The sequence below is a fragment of the Dipodomys ordii genome, unplaced genomic scaffold (assembly GCF_000151885.1).
Source record: "Dipodomys ordii isolate 6190 unplaced genomic scaffold, Dord_2.0 Scaffold47, whole genome shotgun sequence".
Lineage (NCBI taxonomy): Eukaryota > Metazoa > Chordata > Mammalia > Rodentia > Heteromyidae > Dipodomys > Dipodomys ordii.
This window is the reverse complement of record NW_012267263.1, coordinates 7,952,702-7,967,918: the sequence shown is the minus strand read 5'-3', so window position 1 is coordinate 7,967,918 and position 15,217 is coordinate 7,952,702. Positions and strand designations below refer to the sequence as shown.

The following is a 15,217-nucleotide window of genomic DNA, read 5'->3' as shown; positions in this document are numbered from 1 at the left end:
AGAATATTATTTTTTCAGCTGAACACACAGAATCATAAATGATGTTTTTGTGCATTAATTTGTCATAACTTGAATTATTTTTTATAAATCAGAAGAACTATCTCCAAAGTTTTGAATGTTGTAGGATCAACTCAGATAGTTGTAGCAAGTGAAAGTGTGTTTTAACTAGGCAGCAGTGGCTCATACCTATAATCTTACCTATTTGGTAGGCTGATATCTGCAGGATCATGGTTCAAAGCCAATCTAAACAGAAAAGTCCAAAAAATCTCTATTCTCAAAATAACCAGCAAAAAGCCAGGCTGAAGGTATGGCTCAAATGTTAGAGAGCCAGCTGAGTTTGTATATATGTTTTAGGAGATCATCCTTTTTCCTCTTTGGTGGCAAGAAAGATAATTACATTTTCAGTACAAATTATATTTGGGAACTTGTACTCATTGTGAAGTGCTTCTGAAGATAAAAAAAAGTGAAATGACCTTGTTTTTAAGGAACACTGAATGTCAGGGAAATTAGCCTGTCAAGGATGGCAAATAATCAAAGATTCATGCACTGGAGTAAAATTTCAGAATAGTTTCTCCAAAGGTGCTCTTTCCTTCACACTCAGAAATGTGTGATTTTCTGAAAAGTTCTTAAACAACCCTTCTTATATTTTTAAAATCATTGCTCTTTATGTTTTAAGTTACATGAATCTTATAAACCTGAGGATTTATTATTAATAAGATATAAAAATATGGAAAACCAAAGATCTTAGTATATAGACTCAGGAAGCATTTTTGTTATAATGTACTAGTGATGTAAGAAGATCTTTTTACATTTCTTCCTACATGACTAAGTTCTGACTGGCCACATGGTGGTCCAGGGACTGGCAATTTCAACATTGCCTGGGAGCTGGTTATGTGTGCAGACATTTAAGCCTTTGCCTGCACAGGCCTGCTAAGGACCATTTAAATAAGATGAATAGCTGATTTGCTGGTGCCATAAAGTTTGAGAACTGCTAGCCTAATGAATGGTATTTATTTTGTCTGTGGAATAAATGATCTCAGGGAAATTAAATCTGCTCTATTAATATCTGTGTTGTTTTGTTCTTTAAATTCACTCGGGTCACTTCCATAACCCTTTCCAAAGGTGAGCTACATGAAACTGTCATATTAGTCAAAAACACCTTCATATAACTTAGCTTGCTTAGTATGTTTAGGAAAGTGAAAGCAATCCTTTCCAACAGCATCACCCTTCATGTGACAGTGCTGAGCAGAATGGTTTGTAAGTGCTGTGGCACAGAGCAGGGAGTTCAAGGTTTCAAACACATGGCTTTTCCCAGAGCAGAAAGGGATCCTTTGTTCTGACATCCAAAAGATGAGTAAAAGTCTGGCAACAGGGTGTGTCTGGCCATGGGAATGACTCACTGCAAGGCTCCAGACCTAGGCTAGATGACCTGGACAATAAAGTGTGCAAGGGTTACACTAAAGGAGCTTGGAATTCATTGGTTCTCTACCCTGTAAGCCCAAGAGCTCAGGAACCAGAAGCATGGGCCCTAGGTGTTTGTGTACACACACTGTAGACAATCACTGGGTTACCTTCAGAAGGGGTTCATTCACCATGCTCGGGACTGAGATCATAATAGGCTAAGGGGAAAAATGAAAATGCATGTTATGTGAAGACCCTCCAGCTGCAGCAATGAGGATTTAGAGGTGGAAGGATAAGCAGTCTGGACTTTGATCCATTCATGGGAGCCCTGGGAAACAAGTTGGACGCAGGGATGAGTAATAGCAGAAAGGGAAGAGGAGGAAGCTTTCCCTTGATTTTGGGAGGGGCTGTGGTGACACCAGTAGGTCTGATGAGTGTCCAGTGTCCTTTGCCCTGCCCCTTATTAACCTGCAGAGAACATGAGTGGGTGGTGATCATAGCTCGCTCAGTCTCTGGAGAAGCTCTCAGAGTACTGTGTCTTCCTGAGGACACTTGTGTGAGATATTCGGAAACCTACAGGATGTGAGATGGTGAGGGCTGTGCATGCTGGAGGTGGCTGGGCAGCTGGAATATGAGACCCACTGCTTATTTGGAGTACATGGTAAAGCCACTGGGGTAGTTCTTTACATCGCATCCTGGCAATAGCTAACTTCACTATAACTGTTCAACAGTCTCTAAAACAGATGACTCCAGAATACCCCAAGGTTGAAAATGACACAGCTCTTACTGAAATGGTGACAATCTGAAAAAAGAAAGCAACATTTTATTCTTCCCTATTGTTTTTTTTTCTGAAGAACTTGCCAAGTTGCATGCTAATTTTTTCTCAGTAATAAAGGTATAACTAGCAATTTGAATAAATTTTTAAGTCATTTTTGTATCCTGATACATATTTAATTCTGCATGCTTAACAACCATGTAAGCTAAAGCACAGATCAATAGTAAGAATCATTTTGCTTTTATACCCATTATAAGGTAATATCAAATAAGTACATAATCTGAAATTTATATGGATAGCTAGTAAATAGAATGATTTTGAGATAACATCATAGTAGAACTTTCTTACACAGATTCAAAGCTACTCTGAATAATATTACTATATTTTAAACTATATTGCTTCCTATTCACAGAAAATTTAAACTCATTGAACATTTTCTAATAGCTTTCTATGAAGACAATAATAAAACGTTCTGCTTTTCTGAAGCTATACTTGGTAAGAAATCAGAGATTTTTGTGTGCTGGTCCTGGGGCTTGAACTGAAGGCCTGGGTGCTGGTCCCGAGGTATTTTACTCAAGACTACCTCTTTCTATCACTTGAGACACAGCTTCACTTCCAGCTTTTTGATGATTAATTGGATATAAAGAGTCTTTTGGACTTTCCTACCCAGGCTGGCTTTGAACCACAATCCCCACATCTCAGTCTCTTTAATAGCTAGGATCACCAGGCATGAGCCACCAGCATCTGACTAACTAGTAATTTTTGTAGCATAAAAGTGAGCTGAAAGGATCAAGTTTGAACAGAGAATTGTGTTTTCCTTAGTCCCGATTTAAACTATACTGTTAACATAGGAAGATCCGTAGGCATGAGCAGGAACAAGAAATGCTCTGAGCTGTCAAACTTCATTTTAAACATCCAGATGGTCCACACCCTGGGCCAATGATTAAGATGGTTACTCCCTCATAGATCCCACTCCCCAACTCAAGGTTAAATTGGGGAGGATAATAAAGATCAAATGTGCAGGTGTAAACTTTCCCAAACATCTGGGCAGACATTGTGCAGTACCTAAACCACATGGAGCGGGCTACAGGGGAAGGCCTTAGTTTAATTCCACTCAGTCACCCCACACTATTGGAAACAACCTCTGAGCCTGTAAGACAGCTTCCACATTCATTTGAACTTCTCTAACTGCTCTCCTACCTGCTGGAGGGGTGTACTGTTCCTGTTCACATAGTGGACTCAATTGCCCACCTCGTGTCTGCCTCCAGGTGTACTTTACCTTTTCTATAAATCGCTCATTATTGTGTTCCTACTCTTTATGGATCTCTTTGCTAGACCTGGGGCGGTGTTCTTAAGCACTGAACCCAATAACCAAGGACATCTGGAACATCTCATTCACTGGTAGTAATACTAACATCTTGATAAAAATTCTTCCTGCAAAACATGTCCAGCCACTATCACAAGAAGCACTTTACAGGTGCCCTTCAACATGTCAGAATTTTCATCATCCATTGTCTTGTGCCATTGCACCCTTGTTAAATAAGGGTTACTTGAGACCAGGCACTTCAGTACTCTGGCAATTGATCTGATAGCCAAGATGACTCTGAAGTCCCTAGCAGATGGGTAGCAGAGTCACTATGGACACACTGGATGAATCTGTGCCTCTCATTTTGAGGGGCACAGACTGGGATGGTGGGAGGTTTCACCACTCCACCTAGAATGCTGTACATGTTAAACGCATGAATTGTCTATGTCTGATATTTTTCCATGTAGTATTTTCGAATCTCAGAAGTAGCTGAAATTATGCAAAGTGAAATTGCAACTGAAAAGAGAACTTCCATATTCCATGTTAAGTTCTTGAGACTCAATAGCCAGCTTTCTTACCTACACCTGTCCTGAGCTGGCTTAATGAAATTAAAACCATGTGAAATACCTAAAATTAACCCAGTGTGGCCAATGTCTTCTGTTGATGACTACGATCTGGCTCTCATGGGACTATTTTTCTTTTTATTCTTATGAGTGACTTTACAGAACCATTTTTTAGATACTACTGTGGACATATTACATGCTTGACATACAATTTTTGAATACAAATTCTTAAAATTTATAATAGGACATCTAATAAATCAGGTTTCATTGTAATGAATCTGAATTTCATATCTCATTCTCTTCTAAATAAATAATTTTGATCTATAAACATGGAAAATATTACACTTCATGGTACCACAATACACAGGCCAGGGGATTACAAGTACAAATGGAACTTCAATTTAAAAAGCATCCTAAAAACATACTGATCTGAAATTTATAGAAAACCAAATGAACACCAATAGTTATGTTCCTGCTGTTTGTTTATTTAGGCTGCAGGAATTTTAATGAGCTTTTTTGTAGAAACTTGAATGTATGTTGCTGAGAATGCATTCCTTTCTCCTAATGCCACATATTCACTTGTGTACTTAGTAGTCTGTTCTAGGAGTCCAGAGCACAGGCCTAGGTATCACAGAATCAAGCTTATGGCAGACACTCTGTGACATCATTGACAAGGAAAAATGATTTGTTCAGTGTGCTTTCATTAGATCCTCTTTGGAATGAATAATACAAAATTCCAAAAGGTGACTTTCACTCATAATTGAATATTTAGTTTTTGAAGAAGAATTTTATGGGAATTTGATATATTCATGGAGAGAGGCAGATGGAGCTGTTACTTTGTTTTTCATAATACCTATTCAGAATAGATATTTATAAATGTTTCTTTTGCCACGTGTTTGTAAAAATACAGTTTAAATAAATACATTTTGATGAATAGTTTTGAATTAATGTAACATGGTTTTAACAGCCTGAAAATGCAGTCATTTTGAAAACAAAATTTCCATTTTCTCCTAAGAAAAAGGCTTAATATGTAATGTACAGAAGCCCAGCAGTAAAGAAAGGCAATGGCGGTAGCAAATACATGTACATGACTATTAGTAAACATGTATTATGAATACAGGTTTTCACATGTACTAGTAAAAACCTAAAATTTGGTGGGTTCATTCATAGCACTACATAATATAAAAGTCATTTGGTGAGATAACAATTGTCATTAACTCTTTTTGGACTGCTTTGGGACATTAATATTTTAGAGCGCACATCATAATAGAACCCTTTACAAGACTCAAGTTTCATAGAAAAAGTAATGATCAGTAGCTTGTTTTGCTAATCAAGTGCCGTTACATAGCTATGGTGTTTGCTAGCCTCATTTGAGATAAATATATTTGACACTAATAGAATTAAAAGATTATAGCTACAATGAATCATTGTACTTCAAAGCACTTTCTCAGATTTCAAGTTTTTGAAGACTATTTTCCCCAGAAAAGCTCCATTTTAATTTGTTTCCTGTAAGAAAACACAGTTACCATTAGTTCCCCTCTAGCAATTGTTTACAAGTGATGTATATTTAAACTTTGTTAAGTAGAAACAGGAAAAATTTCCATTTCTTTTATCAATGTATACATATAAAAGTATGCATAGAATGTTTTCCTGTTTGGCAAGGAGAGTTATCCATAACTAGATACAAAGAGCCTCATGAAAATGGTTTCCAGTTATACTTGTAATGCAACAGGATTTATTGAAATAAAGAGGAAAACATTTGAATATTCGATTCATTGTATTTTGTCACCCAAGTGAAGAACCAGAGAAAACACCACTGCTGCATCTGGCATACCACGTACCAGGTATCCCATGAAATAACAGTTTCACACCTTGCAGTGTGAAGATATACAGAGTCCCAGAGAATCTCTGTGATTCGCTCTATGTTCTTTTTTGGGGGAGGGGTGGTTGTGGGGGTTGAACTCTGGGCCTGGGCACTGAGCCACGATGCCACTTCCGGTTTTCTACTGGTTTGCTGGAGATAAGAGTCTCACGGACTTTGCTGCCTGGGCTGGCTTTGAACCGTGATCCTCAGATCTCAGCCTCCTGAGTAGCTAGGATTACAGGCATGAGCCACCGGCACCAGGTTCACTCAATATTCTTGAAATAGGTTCTGAACTGGTAAAGGTGATCCTTTTGCTGTCTAGACTGAAAATATGATAGTAAACTGTACGTAGGTTAACACTATACACAATAAAACTCATACCAGGTTGTGTACCTAAGAGATCTGGGCCACAATTGATTGACCATCCTTGGAGGTAGAAAATAGAATTTATTGGAAAATTTAAAGAAATTAGAGGAAAACAAGAGGTTTTAAAAAAAGTTACATACCAACACAACACTACTAAAGCTACCCAAATGGGTGTTTTGCCCATACATTCTTACAGTGATCTCTTTATCAGTCTGTTTTGAGTCATAAGCTTTCTTGTTTCAAGTCAGCCATGGCTGTGTACAGCCCACCCTTTATATTTTCAGATTCTGTATCCACAGAACCAGTCAACCTGATGTGACAGGTATCTCAAAGAATGCATCTCTCTAGACTCTTTTGTCTTTTTTTCCTGAACAATAGTTAGTATTGAAATAACATTTACATAGCATAGGTATTATAACTCATCTGGATTGCTGTTATTTATATGGGAGGATTGTATAGATGATGTGTAGACATTATGTTGTTTTATGTAAGAAGTTTGAACAGCAGCAGGTTTTGCTATCCCTAGGGGATGTGGAATCTACATCTTGATAGGGTTCAGACCTCAGCAGATGATACCAATGGGGACTTCATTTGGACAAAATGATCTTTTAAATAATAAAGTCCAGTGTGTACTTTGAATTGGCAAAACTTCTACCTTCTCATAATCAATCCTAAGGGACTAGTGTTAACATAAATACCATTTGTAGACAATGCAACAAAGGTAAATTGGGCTGAGATGTGATAATCCACTTCCATATACTTATGAACATCCTGAATTCCATTAAAATAGAACACCCTCCACTAAGAAGCTTAGAAAAAGCTGAATGAAATTTCATCCCAGAAATTGTGGGTGTAAGTAAACAAAATGCACACTGAAAATTATTGGATTTGGGTATAGATTTGTCATTTTTCTTTTCTTTTTCTTTTTTTTTCTTTTTCTTTCTTGTCAGTCCTGGAGCTGGAATTCTGGGCCTGGGCGCTGTCCCTGTGCTCTTCAGCTCAACCAAGCGCTCTACCACTTGAGCCACAGCGCCACTTCTGGTTTTCTAGTGGTTTATTGGAGATAAAGAGTCTCACGGACTTTCTGCCCGGGCTGGCTTTGAACCGCTAGCCTCAGATCTCAGCCTCCTGAGTAGCTAGGATTACAGGCGTGAGCCACCAGCGCTCAGCATGTCATTTGTTTTTGATGTAATTCTCCCCAATGTCACTCATGCATTGTATATATGATTCATTGATTCCTCACTAATAGGCAGTTACAGTAAAAAGAACTATCCAAATTCCACAGGTATGAGGGAAATGAATGAAATTAGTCATTGACAAAAGACTAGGCCTCTTTCTAAATTACAGAATTTTCTTATATTATTGTATTGGCAAGTTTCGCCTCTAATGTGTTTTTTTTTCCTTAGTAACTAAAACTCAATAATTACCAAAATAAGGAAGTATAGAGAAGAAGAGGATAAATTCAAATTTATTTTTATTACTGTTGCTTCCAAAAAAGTAAGAAAACTTAGGGTTGATAATAAGTTGACTTAGGTTTTCCTTTCCAGAAATTTATACACTCTTCAAATTTTCTATGTGACTTTTCACTTAAGGGAAAGTACAATTTGTTGTAACCTGCTTAGCAAGAAATTCTACTAAAATTTCCTGGTTTTCTCCTTCAGGCCCAAGATTTATTAATATAGAAACCCAAGAGATTTATTTTTAAATTAATTAGACTTCCTTTTCAGGTGCCATAAATAAATACATCCTAATGACATTCTTCAACCTTCAGATCACATCTGTTGGATGAATTATATTTCTATGATAAATGTCTACATCAATTTTATTTTATATATGTATATGCATATATATATAATGTTTTCATTTAAATTGAAGTTTTTGGCACAGAGCTTGTAGTTTTCCAATTGTGTTGTACACTACTTTCCATCCATCAAGGATTGCCAGGAAATAAACTATCTGTATGAACTTGTATCTTGTCCATTCTTCCTTAACAAGGCTGTGGGGAAGTATTCCAAGACACTAGAATATTAGAAAAAGAAAGGAGATTGATGGGACTGGCGGATGTGCTGGTGGACTGGCTGAGGACTGTCTTTTGCCTAATTTATATGTGTTTTCCTCAGCAATACCACTTTCAATCTTTGCTGATGGCGAAACGTTTCCAAGCTGAAAGCAGTGAACCACTAACTCTAAATCCAAAAATACAGAATCTTGTTCCATCAATTTTTAAAGAGGGAATATTCAGAAAAAAAGTCAATAAAATCTACAATTTAAGAGACAGATTTAAATATGAATCTTTAATAATTATGTCCCACTTCTTTTCTTTCTGCTATACTGCTGAGAGGTAATCCCATAAGTAGAACCTGATTTTAGAAGGTGAATTTGAATCACTACATTACTGATTAGTGCAAAATACAGTACTCCCACTATCCAAAGTGCTTCCTGAGCAAAAGTCCAAGGCTGAAATCTCACCAACTTTATTTTTAATACTGTTTATATAAACTATTGTGGGTCTGCTTTTGGGACCTCTGCCTTGGACAAAAAAGTTCTAGAATGTTTTACAGATAAAGAATTCTATTAAAGCAGGTGGCCATAGATGGGCATGGCCTGCCCCTTTCTCTCAGCATTGCACCGTAGAAAATCTCCAAAGTAGAAGCAGGTGCTGGCCTCTCTCCTCATTGGCCACAAAGGCCTCATGGGTGGGACTTGAAAAAGCAGCCATGGACAGCCTTTTTGTTTGCACTATCTATAAAGAAGGGGAAATGGGGCTTATCTGTCACCCTCAAATTAAGGATCAAATAATCAACTCACCTGTTATTTCATAAAGGCACTTCTAGTCTATGTTCTGTGGTCAGTCCTGTTCCTCTGCTTGTGGCCATTCTTACTGGGTTCCTACTATGTGTAAGAGGATCACTCTATTTGAAGTTGTTTTCCCTTTACCAACTGGTCAATCCAGTCAGGACAAAGAACCCAACCCTTAGTTTAGGATCTACATGTTAGAACTTGAGCATCACCCTTTGGAAAGATGTTCTCAGAACTCTTAATCCCATCCACTTAAAAACTGAACAGTAAAGAGATACACAATTTTTTTCATAAATAAAATTTGAGGCATCAAGGTAATATATTAAAATTTTCACCAACAAAGTTGTCTTTAAAAATTTCAAGTTCTGTCATTCAAGTTCATTAAAGGCACACTTATTTTTTTTTCTTCAAGCCTGCAAAGAATACAATTGCTAGGAAAGAGAGACACAAGACATGTTTGTAGGATTTCCTTTTTGATTTTCCTCTTCGTGGGATCCACATTTATCCCGTGATTCAATGGCTTGGCTTTACTTCCCCCAATGAAAGTATTTAGATAGGGTTTTAAGTGAAGTTCACCGTGACATCAGGTTCTAAGGTGCCCGACCAAAGTGGCTGCTGTGTCAGTCAGCCCGAGTCTGCTTTTGGGCTTTTCCATTAAGGCTTCTCACCCCCAAATCGGCCTTTCCTGTTTCCAGGCTCTGATGCCCTCCGGACCAGCCTGGGTGGGGGCTTGGGTGGGACATCTTCAGTCAAACTATCTTCCCTCCCCCGACCAAACCGGTCTTTGGAGAGAAGGGGCTCCCGCAGGACCCCCGGCGTCTGCGTGCCCCCTTCTTTGCTATGGGGTGCTGGGGGGATGCTGGGCTGCCCTCGGCCAGAACCCACGTCCACCTCATTCTTCCATTCCATTTTATAGGACTGGGGAGCTTTCTTGGAGAACTGTTCTGGCAAAAAGCGCCTGCCCCGAGGTTGTAAATTGAGCACAGTGGTCCCGGAGTCTGGGTCTGAGTCACTGCTGTTTCCATCTATAAAAAGAGCAAAGGAAGAACAGTGGGACAACTGGCTAAGTGTCCTTGTAAATAAAGAGGAGTTCTTAGAAATGGCTCCAGTGCCACCGTGGGCCAAGCAACTCTTCCTGGGGCTGAGCAACTGTGGGCATCTCAGGGTGCTTCCGAGAGCATTCATGTCCACACGAGTGAATTCGTGCTGTCTGAAGAGTATGTTGTCTGCCAGACATTCAGTAATGCGTGAGCACATTTAATCCTCTGAAACACCCAATTTGCTCAGGTGGTAACTAGCTTCAAAAGGAGCTACTAGAGCTAGGTATGGCAGCTCACGCCTGTAACCCCAGCTGCTCAGGAGGGAGAGGCAGGGGCCTAATGGTTCAAGGCCAGTCCAGGCAAAAGCTGAAACCCTGTCTAAAAACAAAGTAAAGCAAAAAGATTGAGCAATGCTCAAGTGGCTCCTGGGTTCAGTCTCCTGTGGTAGCCACCCCTCTCCACCAACACACACACTTTTTAAGCAGAGGTGTTTATAAGTAGTGAAGTTGAAATTCATGAGGACTTAGATTTGTGACCAGTGAGAATGCACTTCGGAACACACGGCTGCAATACAATTCACAATGATGAATATTCAGTGTTGTCTTTCTCTGCATTCCCTTCTCATTTTACACCTTGCTCTCTATCATCATCAGCCAACCTCAGACTTTCCTCTTTGTTAATTCAGTGAGCAAGAGAGAATGTAAAGGAACTTGGTGCATGTGAACACCAGTACTGGACTTCACCTGAGTGCTGTCCCTTAGCTTTTTCACTAAAGGCCTGGAAGTCTACAAATTAAGCCACAATTCAACTTCCAGCTTTTTGGCAGTTAACTGGAGATAAGAGTTTCACAGACTTTCTTGCCCAGGAGGGCTTCGAACCATGATCCTCAGATCTCAGCCTCCTTAGTGGTTAGGATTATAGGTGTGAGCCAAAATGCTTGTTTTTAAGGAACTTTAGTGTTATATCCCATATTTCAGTAACATGGCATTCTAACAGAGTTCTCCTGGAACTCTGAGAAAGTAGTTTGGGCAACTACATGGAGATTATCAAATATTGAAACATTAGATCTTTAGGAAAAGCTTTAGTAATTACAGCCAGAAGTAAAACATATGATTATCTCTATAAAAATAGATGAGAGTTATTGCTAGATCATACATTTTGCACATATTAGTCTTATAACTACTCACCTGCTCAACACTCCATCGCAACAATGTCTGCTTTTGCTATGTCAATGAAACATTGTGAAAACTAAGCAGATTGTTTTTCATGTACAATGAACACAATGCAAAAAGATCACTCTACTAAAATTTTAGATTTGTAAGTTTTAAACTCAACCTTAATGAAGAATAAAATTTACCTATTTTATAAGCACTAGTAAATGCATATAATTTTTTTCTGCCCAAAGTGTATTCATTACCTGCATTGGAAATAATCTTTTTCTTTTGTAGCTTTTCTGGAAGCTTTGTGTTTTTGGGTAAAGATAAATATCGGGAGGTTGAAGTAGAAGCCTGTAAAATTAAAAAAAATACCTTATTCAGATTGCGTGAATGCCATTTATCGTGTATTAATAATTGATTTTTTGTTGTTGTTGTTGGATGTGGGGCTTGAACTCTGGGCCTGGGCACTGTCTGGGTGCTGAGTACTGGCTACTTTCTGAGATGCTATGACAATTGTAATTGAAATAACTAAGTCCTTTCCAAAACCCTATTGGAGAATAGTACGAAGGAAGCTAAAATGAATGGGCTCATTAAAAAGAAGATGCAAAAACCCACTTTCTAAGTTGTCACTTAGATTTAGAATCTATATGAAATCTTGACTAAAAAAATCTCATTTTAGAAACAAGTGTAACCTATTGAAGTTTTATTTACTTGAATAAATCTTGAAAATAATAGAACAATGTAAATTTAGTGATAATATTCTATCTTTAGGTTTTACATGTAATTTTTAATGGAACCTGTTGTACATTTTACATGTAAAACAGATAAATATGAAAGTGCAGGTATGGCCACCTTTTAGCTGGAAAAGATTAGCAAGAGTGCTAGGCCCTGAGTTCAAGCACAAGTACTGGCATGTGCCCCCACCTCTCTGTCTCTCTGTTTCTGTCTCTTTGTCTCTGTCTCTTTGTCTCTGTCTCTGTCTCTGCCTCTCTCTCACACACACACACAAACAAACACACTCACATACACAGATAAATCCCCTTGTTCATAAAGGGTCATTTTCACCTTGGGGACTCAATATCTAGTATAATATTTTTTAAAAGATATAGTATTTGCCACACTAAATCAGTAAGTCATTGTCTCATTTTACCTACTGACAATGTCCAGTTCAACTGGACTACCGAAGAAAGGGACATCCAAACACCTCTGTCCCCAGGTGCTCTGTGCTTCTTGTAGGTCCCAGAGAACACATGGGTATGCCCACCCATCTTAAGTCCTCGGCCCTCTGCTTCCTCACATTGGAAACCTCAAATGCAGTCCTGTACATACTGACTGACCAATTGACAAGACAGTGGTACTATAAGATCATATTAACTACTGACGCCAAGATTCTCAGTTTATATGAGCATACTCTAGAATGTGTAAAGGCAAAGCATTTCTCAGAACATATGCCACTAATATGAGATATATGGCTGCTTCATTTTCCAGACAGCCTGGCCCAGCAATTCTGGTAAAGATTGTAATTTGACTATCTCTTCCCTGTGCTACAAACTTTCTTTAGGAGCCTATATTTATAATTTATTATTATTATTATTATTATTATTATTATTATATTCTCTATAATACGTTTTGCCTTTAAGTACAATAAGTAAATTTAGAGCCTCTTGCTGGTTCCTATCTCCACTACTAGAATAGAAATCTGTTCCTTTTATTCACCAAGGGTTTCCATGTGGCCATGGCAGTGGCAACAATGTAGCAGGTATTTGAGAAACATCTGAAGGGACTTTATTATACTTTCTCTTTCTTCCCTCCCTATCCTCCTCCTCCTTTTCCTCCTCTTCTTTCTTCTTCTTCCTCCTTTGTCTATGTTTCTTTTCTTTCTTTCCCTCCCTTTCAGTGATTTTTTTTTAAATTCTGAGATGGATCTTCTGTGTTGCCCGGGCTAGTGGGATGAAGTAGTCATCTTCTCCCTCAGCTTTTTGAGGAGCTGAAAGTACAGCTACTCAACTATCATATTTCACTCATGGCCAAAGGGCGTTATTATATATTCCATCCCAGAGTTTCTGGGAATGGATCTTCAGCAGCCATTCTGACAGATGTGTCATCTGATCAGCAGAACAGCTATGGTCCTGCCCTTGGGACACCTTCTTCATCCTACACCCCTCCTCCCTCTCCCCCCCACCCCAGATCCCAGGCAGTCACCCTGCGATCGCGATTCAAGCTGTTCTCTTTCCTGATGCTTTCTCTCAAGCTGTGCCGGCGACGGATCAGAATCTCCTTGGCTTGCCGCTCACTTGTATCAGTGGTCAGATTGTGTCTGTTGTATGACAAAGTCTGGAACAAAAATGCATACGTAATACTTTACCCAAAGACTGACCATTTCCCTTCAATTCTAAAACTTGACAGCGTTTCTTTGGATTTGTGCCTCTGTGTGGCACTTATAACCTCTATGCAGAGCAACACATAAAATAAAACAAAACAAAATTAAAAGCAGTTTGAAGAGCCTGGATTCTGGTTCCAGCTTTGCCATTGACATAGCAATGTTTCCGAGCCAAGTGTTTCATTCTATAAATGAGTTGGCTAAATAAATACCATCAAAAGTTAAAAAAAAAAAGAAATCAAAAGTAAAACAGGTGAACCATTTCAAAATATTGAAAGAATGCATTCTTTCATAAAAATCAGTGTGATTTTTATAGAAGAGTAAAATAACTAAACTCCATCCAAGGCTCTGCCTGCCTCAAACTGCCTTGTCCTGGTCATTACCCATTATTGGTAGACAGAAAAAAATATAGGTCATTCTCATCTGAATTGGGATTACTGATATCACACCAACGATGCTGAGCCACATGGTGGTGCCCTGCTCTTGAAATCACTTCAACACTTGTGCTTTTTTCCACTGAACTCTCACACTGACCAGCTGCTGTTACCACTGGCAATGATCACATCCCAGAACACTTTCCAAACGAGGTCTGTCCATGTCATCATTTTTAATTGTATAAATTATGTAGAAATTGAATTTTCCAAAATAAACTATAAATTAGTAATTAAGCTTATTTCCTAAAATAAATCATAATTAGTAATTAAGTTAATAAACTATATAAAATTGTGTTTCCCAAAATAAATCATAAGTAGTAATTAAGTTTATTTCCTAACAGAACTGGCAGAAAGCTGTGTCCTTGTAGAGAGATGCAAAGGTTACATAGTATAAGATTTGATTTCTGCCTTGAGCAGGTTTACTTACGAAATTGGACCTCTTAGGCTAAGAAAATACTGCAAAAGCATGAAAGTGCTAATGTAAGTTACTCCAAAGTAATGTAAGTTCCAAAGGACAGGGCTGGGGTGGAGGGTGTAATATGGTAATTGCTCAGAGAAAGTAACAATTGGAGTCTCTGCCCCATGAGATAAGAAGCAGGACCATAAGCAAGTGGAGAGAGAAAAGAAGGAGAAGACAAGGAAAACAAGAGGAGGCGACAGAAAAAAGGGGGAGAGGAGGAAAGGAGAGAAGAGAAAAGGAGAAGACCATAAACTTCAAGAATGGAAAGCATCTGTGGAAAGTGAGTGAAGCAGGTATAGATAAGGTTGGGTGATGGGGAGCTTGGAAATAGACACCCAATTCAGAATGAGTTTATCCTGGAAACCAAAACTGTTGTTTTGTTGTTTGACTTTAGGAGAGTACTGCCAATAAAAGGAGGTAAAATACACAATTTTAATATTGAGCTTCAGTTACATATTTTTATAACTATGTTGTCCTTTTCATGAAGAGTTTAGCTCCCTGACACTCATCTGGGAAACAGAGATGGCAAAATTCATAATGCATTTTTTAGAAAGAACAAAAATGAAGTTTCTGCAAGCAGCATGCAAATGTCTTGAATATTTTATGAAATTAAAAAATTGTGGTCTAATTGTAAGTTGTGCTACACATTTGTTGTTTCTGTAACTTCAAGTG

General features: G+C 38.3%; 1 protein-coding gene across 1 annotated transcript in view; it reads right to left on the bottom strand.

Moving 5' to 3' along the window:
* Positions 1-7,725: 7,725 nt before the first annotated feature.
* Slc9a2 (solute carrier family 9, subfamily A (NHE2, cation proton antiporter 2), member 2) overlaps positions 7,726-15,217 on the bottom strand; it is a 111,046-nt gene continuing 103,554 nt past the window's right edge. Inside the window, exons 9-11 of the mRNA XM_013019740.1 lie at positions 13,474-13,605; positions 11,532-11,622; positions 7,726-10,099 (exon numbers count right to left, since the gene is read on the bottom strand). Coding sequence (XP_012875194.1) covers positions 9,729-10,099; positions 11,532-11,622; positions 13,474-13,605 — 594 coding nt within the window. The 3' untranslated portion in view covers positions 7,726-9,728. The remainder of the gene's footprint in view (positions 10,100-11,531; positions 11,623-13,473; positions 13,606-15,217) is intronic.